The sequence below is a fragment of the Rhipicephalus sanguineus genome, chromosome 2 (genome assembly GCF_013339695.2).
Source record: "Rhipicephalus sanguineus isolate Rsan-2018 chromosome 2, BIME_Rsan_1.4, whole genome shotgun sequence".
NCBI lineage: Eukaryota > Metazoa > Arthropoda > Arachnida > Ixodida > Ixodidae > Rhipicephalus > Rhipicephalus sanguineus.
This window is the reverse complement of record NC_051177.1, coordinates 151,586,493-151,596,539: the sequence shown is the minus strand read 5'-3', so window position 1 is coordinate 151,596,539 and position 10,047 is coordinate 151,586,493. Positions and strand designations below refer to the sequence as shown.

General features: G+C 44.0%; 1 protein-coding gene across 1 annotated transcript in view; it reads right to left on the bottom strand.

The window, feature by feature from the left end:
* Nucleotides 1-2,148: 2,148 nt before the first annotated feature.
* The window catches only part of LOC119381971 (MAM and LDL-receptor class A domain-containing protein 1-like), a 70,607-nt gene continuing 62,708 nt past the window's right edge, over nt 2,149-10,047 (bottom strand). The window contains exons 17-19 of the mRNA XM_049412958.1: nt 3,318-3,494; nt 3,085-3,186; nt 2,149-2,207 (exon numbers count right to left, since the gene is read on the bottom strand). Coding sequence (XP_049268915.1) covers nt 2,149-2,207; nt 3,085-3,186; nt 3,318-3,494 — 338 coding nt within the window. The remainder of the gene's footprint in view (nt 2,208-3,084; nt 3,187-3,317; nt 3,495-10,047) is intronic.

The following is a 10,047-nucleotide window of genomic DNA, read 5'->3' as shown; positions in this document are numbered from 1 at the left end:
CTCAGGTCACAGTAGAGTACGTCAACCTGTCCTCTCTGAGAAATAGGTGTGGAGATCTGCGTCATGAAACTAGCAAGATTTGTGGTAGTTGAGCGGCCAGCGAGAAAACCATGTTGATTAGGAATCAATGAGCTTTTAACACTAAAAGACAATATTTTGTGAAGAGCCAGCTCGAAGATCTTTGATGTGGCACATAGTAGAGAAATCGGGCGATAATTAGAAACATCTGTTTTAGAGCCCGACTTAAATACTGGGAAAACACGAGCAGTTTTCCACATGCTAGGAAATGTGGAAGTGTCCAGGCAGTTATTAAATATCGTAGTCAGTACTGGGACAAATATACTACTATAAGCTTTTAGTATGGCGGAGGGGATGCCATCTGGGCCACATGATAAGGATGGTTTTAAGCACTTAATGCATTCGCAGATAAGATTTTCATCCAGCGACAAAGCACTGGGTGAGCGAACTGCCTTAGGCTGTCTGATATCAGTGCTAGAGTCTGAGGCCTTATAAACGGATGAGAAATGTGCGGCAAAACAGTGAGCGACGGCATGCACTTCTACCCCATTTGAGTCTAGTAGTCTGAAAGACTCTCCGCTTTTGCTGGACCGTTTACGTACATACTTCCAAAATAATAATAATAATAAATAATAATAATAATAATAATAATAATAATAATAATAATAATAATAATAATAATAATAATAATAATAATAATAATGAGATGTACGCATTAGCTGCACTAGAAGCGAGCAACAAAACATACTTCACTCGCAGATTACATTTTATGGAATGCCGCTCTAGTAATAAAACGTAAATGTTAGTTTTGAACACCAACATGAATAAACGTAGTTGTGAACAGCTTTCTAAATTCGCACAAATTTTATTTAATCAACAACAATGTGTTTTATTGCAAAGAATAAAATTTGCGCAATTTATTTAAGCTTATAATTCACTTCGTACATTTCGTTTAGTTAGTCTGTAGGCAGTGTAACCTCTAGACGCTATTTACTCGCATAATACTAACAATTTGCCAACAGGTTGCTAGACGGACATCGAAAAGAATAGTACCTATGCGCACAGTGCTGGTGCCAGCAATCGAGCGTACCGAAAGCGACATGCTGTGAAAAGCGTCCAGTATGGGATTGAAGAAGTTATACTCGGCGCACCCTGTACTTCTCAACCGATAGAAAATGCTAGCAGCTTGGTGCGACCTCGTTGCAAAAAATAAAAATAATAAACAAAAAGCGACAACTTGTGAGCTGCTCCTTGTGACGCCGCCTTATAACTGCAGACCCACTTCCAAGATGTTTACGCTTTTCACAACCCATTACAGTGAGGTCGTTGCTTGAAATATTCTAAATCTCTATGCCCTACTATAAGCCAGTCTGGTAGTAATATCTGCCTCAGTTACTTCAAGTATAATTTAATCATAATTGCAATGCAAACAGACCGCGGTTTCGAATCTTTTTAGCAGATATTCCAACATTTTTGCGTCTTCATACAATGACTCCTTTTATGGAACGCCAACTCTCTTATCCCTTCGTATTGTGCTGTCGTGTGAACAAAGCGTTTGTGTCTTTTCGTGTTACCCGTATAGTTCTTTGTAAGCGTGACACATCTTGATCAGTAGTTTATCTAGGCGTGACATTCACCAGGGGTTGTCGATTCAATAGGTTAATCTATTACTGCTTGGTATAAACTACGTAGACGGTGTAGACTACGGACCCGCCACGGTGGTCTAGTGGTTATGGTGCTCGACTGCTGACCCGAAGGTAGCGGAATTGAATTCCGGCCGTGGCGCCCGCATTTTCAATGGAGGCGAAAATGCTTGAGGTCCGGGTACATAGATTTAGGTGCAGGTTACAAAGTCACAAGTGGTCGAAATATCCGGAGCCCTCCTCTACGGTGTCCCTCATAATCATGTCGTAGTTTTGGGCCGTTAAACGCCAATATTTATTAGTATTATTGTAGACTACGTGCAGGCGTGCCAAAATAATGGCTATCGAATGAGGCGCGTGTCTCAATAAGTCTTCAAATATCGCGTTGTACCGAGAGAAAGAAACGAGGCAACACATCTAACGGCATGACGCGCCCATGGGATGTATTCAACCGTAATCTTCCTGCATTTTACAAGTAGCTCATGCCTTAAGGTTTAGTGGCGGTGAAGCGACTCTGTGCTGAAACGGCTTTGTAGATCGCTTGTTCTAAAACGGACACCACACAGTCGTTCTGACCGCAACGCTAATATTACAACGAATAAACCACCGCCGCCGCCGCTTGACTTGTATCCTGCAGGTGTAGCTTTCACCTTCCAGCAGCGCGGAGCCTTTCTGAGATCAGACATATACAAAAGGTCTGCCGTGTCGTGGCTCTTGCAAAGAGCAATCGGTGCATACGCATAATCTCAGGCCCGCTCCCGCTGAAATGTAAAAGGGCCGATACAAGCAGTATGAGCTGGAGCGCGTGGAACTTTGTAAACAATAGCGTGAATGTGCTCCGTGTGTTCGATTTCGACCAGCTCAATATCTCCCGCACGCCAGAACTCACTAGAACGCTCGAAAGTGAGCATTCGCATGTACCGCCAGGTTCGTGTACTCTCTATGAAAAAGACAAGACTCTTTTGACTTGCTTTTGTGAGTAGTGGCATTCCACGTTTATGACTCTCGATAATGAGACACATGAAAAATCTTTGAAAATCATTCTACTCTCGTTAGAGAGTCGCGAGGCCCAACAGAGAGTCATATAAGACGAAAATCAAGACTCCCCGAAAAGAGGAACACATACCCTTTTATTTTTCTTAGAGCGTAATCACTGACGTCTCACTGACCCCGCAAGAGCTTTCACTTCCATGTGCCGATTCAGTCGGCCCATTTCTTGTTTTGTACGCCACCGGCTTACGCTAGACACGGACTACTAATTGGTGGTGTGGCAATCACAGCAACAGATCATATCTGGGTGAGAGCGTATCAATATGGGTAGCGCTCTACGAAATACGATTTTACGAAGTTCAATAAAAAAACTTCCTGAATGTATAAAATAAGCACGTGCCGTTAAACTGAGAAAAAGGAAATGTATACGTACCATCGTCGGCAACATAGGCGTAGAAATTGACGACACAAGAGTGTGCGATCTGGCCCAACGGTGCTGTCACCATTGATATGGCGCTGCTCCCCGCTGGCACATCTGCAATTTCATTGCAATCGAACTTACATGTAAAGGAGCATGTTTCAGTGGCCTGATTTACGTGTGCATGCAGTACAACGTCATTCTAATGTTTGCATATAGCAGTTGGTAGACACGTGCACTGTCCTTACCAGCGTTGAGTAGGGAATATGCTGCGTAGGCTCCATCCGGGTTCAACTTGCTGTCGGTGGTAGGGAAAAGTCGGTTCTGTTTAGCATCTCGAGCTATCATCCGCTTCCATCCAAAGCGTGCATTGGGCTCTTCATTTTCCAGGCCGCACAAGTCTTTCATGAACTCGTCGCAGGCACCTATAATGGAAGTGCTGTGTTATAACTTGCAGGAAAAAAGAAACGAGGCTTGACCGTAATAGTCAAACGACGTTTACGGTGAAGGTTGGCGTTATAGGAAAGATAACTGAATGAATTCCGACTCTTAGCAGAGTTGCGCAGCCTGTGTCAAAGAGCATGTATTCGTTATGCTACTTCCGTTATTTTCCGCCTCACGGTGGTAGAACCTATGCACAGTCAAGTGCTCAACAACCAAGCAGACACCGCAGAGAACAAGAGCGAGGCAGAAAAAAACAGCGTACGGCAGCTCCACTGCTGTGTAACCTCAGGAAGTGCGTAGCACGGGTGCCCTGCGATTCCCGTTCGTAGAGTTTCCACTGCTTCGCTTACCAAACCGTCGATGACGCCAATGTTTGAGGTAAGGACGTAGGGTTTCCCCGACAGGAGTACTTTATTAGAATCTTGTTAGGGAGATTCGCAAACTTGGTGTGCGACATGTGCGCTACTTTTTTCTGCGCTTCATGGACTTCTTGCTTGTACTGGCAGTTGAGATACGTGTCATCTGTAGCGAGTTCCGTCCGGTTGGTTCCCTCTTCCGATGTAGCGCCGTAGAAAGCCGGTGAGAGGAGATATCGTGCGCTCTGCGAGGCGATGGCGCCCTCTCTAGCGCGGCGCCGGAGTGAGCCGCTTGTTTACAAAACATTTTTAGCAAATTTAAGTAGGTGTGTGCTTATATTCGAAAATTTTGAATAACAAATCTAATAGCACAGTATTCGTTTCGGTACACGAATCGAATAGCGCATATATGAATTACCGAATATTTTTCGAATACTTTTCAAATAATCAGCACCGATGGGAGTGCCACAAAGGTACAACACGTCGGAAGAACGAGGAATCATTTTATTTTTTTAATTAGTGAATTGTGAAGATGCATGCAGTCAAAACCGGAAGAAAAGTGTTTTGCTTTAAACTCCAGTGTTGCCGAAGCGAATGTGTCCACAATCCACCATCACTATCATGAGATTCATGATGTTCATTCATGAAAGAATATTTAACATTTAGGTCTTAGTATTGTTTAAAAGCTGGTGACAAAGTACCACCTCAAATACTCAACTGATGTATTTATCGTACAGTTAAAAAACACCCTGAAGGCTTTAGACTCTATACCAGCTTACCTTAACATACATAAATGCTGTGTTTTAACGCGATAGCGTTAAAAAGCTCGTTTCGCAAAAATTCCGGTGTCATTGTCGGCGACGGGGTTTCGGCGATGGCGTCGTTGGTTTGAGCAAAAAAAAAAAAACAGCGTTGTCCGTGAGCGAAAATTCGAGATAGATGCAAATAAAAAAAAAAGATAAAGAATCGCTTCGAGTGAGACCGCGGGTTCGAGTCTGCGACCACTCGCTCCGCAGCGTGATGCGTTTAGCCTCTCGTCACTACGCATACACCCACTTGTATACAAACGGTAAGCTATTTGTATGCACCATTCACCGTTGTTGGTGCGCACATCTCGGAGGTTCTTCAGCGGGTTCAGCGAGATGGCATAAAGGGCTCACGGGGGCGCTTTTGAACGGCATCGCTCCGCCGTGTGGCCGCGTGTCGTCACGCCGCATGCATGGATATAGGTGCCGGAGGGCGTCCGCACTTTGGCTTTCCTTACGGCACGCTTTAGAACTCCACCGAGAAGCGAAGCCAGGGTGGCGATTGGGAAGGCCATAGGAACACGGTCCGATTACGCTATCGCGTTCTACTGCGAAGGTCAAGCGTCCTCCAAGCTTTTTCATCTATTAAATGTAACAGCAATGTTACCTTGTTAAAGTTTGTGAATATTTCTTTGGAATAAAAAAGGTTGTAGGATTCTAGGCCTGCCTTGAAAATGGTCCCCTTGCTACTCGAAAACTATTCAAATAGTATTCGATTCGTATCCGATTTGGTTCTACTTTTCACCATTCGCACACCCCTAATTTTAAGTTATTCATTGCTATCATTTCTTGGTGATTTCTGTTAATTATTATATTTTAGACCTTGTTCGGTCTTTTTTTACCTGGTTTTGAGCATTGCTAGCCTTGTTATGGCCTGTATTGAGTGCTTCACTGTGAGCGTGATCACGCCACGTGAGATCCATGGATGGAAGACAAGGCGGGTTACCTATAGTGCAGCGCACTTAAGAGAAATGAGAAGAATCGTGGGAGGCGTCACTCGTAGAATCGAACTTAGGTCAGCGCGAGCTGTCGTGAACCAAGAACGAGAAGCAGTGATCACCAACGGCAGGCAGACAATACCAAAGAATTTGCGCAGCCTGACCAATGAAAGAAATCTTTCACACAGATTCCCCAAATATTTAGCTATTTTTCCCCAAACAATTATCTCTTTTTGATCACGCCTTCTCATAAAGACTACTGTACAGTCTAATAAAACGAAGGTGTGACGGGCAATTGCTAACTTTTTTCAGGAGCTCTCGTTCCCAATGGGGGATATTGTACGTATGACTGGTTTAGCTTAGTGCACTGTAGAACAACGTTATCGGTTCTTTAAGACTGACGCTGGGAAGCATATGATTCTCTGCGTACGATTGTCTTCGATGAAGTATTTAGAGGATGCATTGTTCAGATGAAGGGGCGTGTGTTGGTATCTAAATATTCTGCAGTGTTTTTCTCAAATATTCAGGAAATTTTCAGCAGGTCGTCCTAAACTTCCTCGGGCTTCTGCAACTCTATGAAACACCTGATTTTTCGTGTGCACGTTTTTCATACGTGACCAGTTCCATTATCTTTAGTTTAAGAGTTTTTGTTCTTACACAGGTGTGCAATTCATGAGATAGACTGATTTGCAAAACCCTACCTCAACAAACATTATAATATAGCCGATATCGTCCATATCATCGTACAATAGGTCGATGCTACAAAAAAAAGACAACTTCCTTTTCAGCAGTTTCTCTCATCCCGAAAAGTAAGGACGCAGTACCCGTAGTACCAGATGACTTGCTCTGCGTTTGGCTGCTAATCATATTGTTACGGAGATGAAGTGAAGGAAGACGAAGGGCTGGACATACAATCTCTTATGACGTGTAAAGGAAACCTGTGATTTATTTAAAAATACATAGGAGGAGTACAGGAAGAGTAAAATATTTATTGTGGACGACGAACAATATTGGGCATTATGTGGATTGCGTTGTAGTTGGAAGCTGAGAACATATGTCAAATAGAGCGTCTGTTTCTAATGAACACTATCATACTTTACTGGAAAAGCCAAATCAGGCTCAACCTTATCAATTTACAGGTGACATGTGCACAATGAACTTGGTGCGATTGACAAGCATTTTGGCCTATCCGTATGCGCTTATAAAGATTTATAGCACGGAAACCTGTCTGAGTGCTTTGAGATACTTGTAGAGAAACATAACATGAAGTAGACAGGACAGCATAGTTCCTGTGTTATTTGCATTGTGCGATTCTATCGTTTCCTAATAGTGATTATGTAATACACTTAAACCAACTGGTCTAGCCACTCGGCCACATTTAGTACGACGTCCTGTGCATCTGTGTTCCTTCTTTATCCTGTTCGATTTCGCGCTATCCACTATTGAAGAGTACGATGTTTCGCCCGGAGTGTTGCTGCAAGCAACATTGTCACCTGCTTGTGACAGTTAAGGAGGCAGTAGTGATGAAATACTTTACTGGACGTACTTGTGCCCAGAGAGACAAGAATTGACGCAGGCAGTGCAACAATAGCCTCGAATACAATCGTCGGTAATCGAAAGAACTGATCGTAAGCGAAATGCGTTAGCTTTTTTACGTGCCTCCCAGTACGTTCTAATGTCATCACTGACGCTCGCGTACAATCCGGAAGGTACTCAAGCATAAACGTCGGGCATGCAATATTTGTAGAACAGTCAGCGTCACTTGCGGTGCAGGATGCGACTTGAAGCGCGGCCAACACCAAGCGTAAAGCGCGTCACAAGAAAGCGATAAAGGCGGTGCCCACTTTCGAACAAAAAAATGAAATAAAAGGAAATACGCGTGTCTATATTGTAAGCACATTGAACGCACTTCATTGTTCTCACTTGTAAATAGCCATCATCATCCCTATTCTTCTTCTTCTTGTTCGTACTGTTACGTGAAAATTACAACACTTAGTCAGTAGCAAGCCACAGAACAGCTCACAACAGAACATCGACTTCTTCACCTCTTTCCCAGATGCCCTTTTCAGAGTATATCCCGCTATGCACTGTTAACGTTGGTAAAAACGACTCAACACAACCTCTGGCGGCAAAAGCGCCGACCCGGCGCGCCTACGGGGCCACAGCAGGAGGATGGTGGTAACGCCTGAACCTTGATACGAGGACGACGTCACAGGAAAACAAGCAGAAGAGTTTGTTGGATTATCCAGGACAATTTCGTACGTAACGTCTGTCACTTGTCGAAGCACGCGGTATGGGCCCGTGTAACGAGAAAGTAGCTTGTCAGAGAGGCCGGCACGTCGCGTTGGGGACCAGAGAAGAACAAGGGAACCCGTTGGAAAACGTTTGTCACGATGCAACGCGTCGTAACGGTGCTTCTGTGTTTCTTGTGAAGCCGTCAATCGGTTGCGGGCAAGCTGACAGGCGTGGTCAGCGCGGGCAATAGCACTTTCAACACGTGAGCGCGTGGCCTGACGGGTTTAAAGATTGCGCATAGCTTCAAACTACTTCATTTCTGTAACTAAATATTATTTTCTTATTTGGGAATATCCTCTAGTGAAACAACAGCGTTTAGTTGATGAAATAAGGGCTAGTGGAAAGAATTCGTAATCCTTAAACAAGTGAGGCGACGCACTCCCATGTTGCAAGTCATATTGAGCGCGACTGTACTACTCCTTACCTCGTAACATGCTAATGCAATGCGCCAAGAGTTTTATAACTGATGACAATGAGGAACAGTCATTCATTAGCAAATGTATCGTATCCGTAGATAGCTTTATGGAAGTTTTGTCTTTCTATTTGAATTCCACGCTTCTTGCCTGGGACAGGAAGCTTTTTTTCACAGAAATCTGGAGTATACATTGGGTATAGTGTACCACCAGTCCTCAGTAACATTTTTTTAGCTTATGTGGACAGAAAAATAAAAAAGAGCATCGGAGACCTGTTCGAAAAAGTCGTGCGGTATGTAGATGATATTTAGTTATTGTAAGAAGTTGTGATGTACAAATGAGAGTAATTCATGCGTTAAAAGAGTTCAAAGAATGCGGTAAGGGCCTATCTTTTAAATGTGAATTGTCTGTGGAAATGCAGTTGCAATTTCTAGATTTAAGGTTATTTTTTCTACGGGGGATCACGTCTGTTGGGAGTATTCCCCTAGAGCAAATAAGGCTTTACTAGCGTATTCATCTGAACACTCGGAGGTACCAAGAAGTGGTAGTATCGTTGCATGCATTCAGTCTTCTCTGTTTAAATCATATCACCACGAGATGCGACAAAGTTTTACAAGGCAGGCGTCATGACTACAAGAAGCAGGATACCCCACTTGGGTTATCACAAGAGCTTGTGAAAAAACTCACACCATCTCCCGCTAAAGGGGACCATGAGGCGATGCGAAGCAGCGTTTCGGCATGTCGAGCCCGAGTTTCAGAGTGTGAGTGGAGAGGGGAAAAGTGGAAAAGGGGAGGGGAGTGGAGAGAGGGAGTGGAGAGGGGTAGTGGAAAGGGAGAGAGGGGGAGTGAGAGGAGGTGTGTGGAGAGGGCATGCGCATGTGCAGTAAGGGTGGTCACGCCGCACACCACCACCACCGGATTGAACTCCGCCATAAGATGCTTTGCATCTAAAATGGCAAAAACAGTAATAGCTAGGCTGAAGGGAGCAGCTGATAATAATCGCGCTACTACAAGCAATAATATAGCTGTGATTCCTTATACGCATATGTTATCGCATGGAATAAAAGATGTGGCGAATGGGTACCATGTTGACGTTGTTTTCAGTGTTGGCCCCAAGTTGCGACAGGTATGTCCGGCCGTGCAGAGAAAGTTAATTGGAGGGAAAAGTGAGAAACGGCAAAGGTGCCATCAACCACAGGAAAAAGTTCGTAGATTGTCAAACTACTGTTGTATATAAAAATTCTTGTTCCTGGGGTAAGATTTACGTAGGGCAAACCAGTCGTTGCGTAAACATTAGGATCCAAGAGCATGCGCAAAATGTTAAAAATGGCACAGGTTCTCATTTGGCTCTTCACTGTCGCAAAAGTGCTTGTAATCCAAGTATTGATCGGAGAGAAATTTTGCGTCGGCACAGGGATCAGTGCACACGAGAAATCATGCAAGCCTTTTACATGTCATTAGATGGTCACAAGTGCACCAGCCAACCTTCGGTAGCCCTATCCCAGGCAGAAGTGTCATATCTCAGGGATAGTTTGCGTCATGTTCATGTCTAACCAGCCACTTAGGGGTTATTTGTTACTTTTGTTACCTCGTGCATGCGTAATGGTTCTTTGTTATCAGCCTTTGCCAGATGCTATTTCTTCCGTTCATTTCGAAATAAAATATTAGTTGCGAGTCAGCGCCGTTTTTGTCGTTTCTTTTCTTCCTCCTCGTTCCTTCGCGCTGT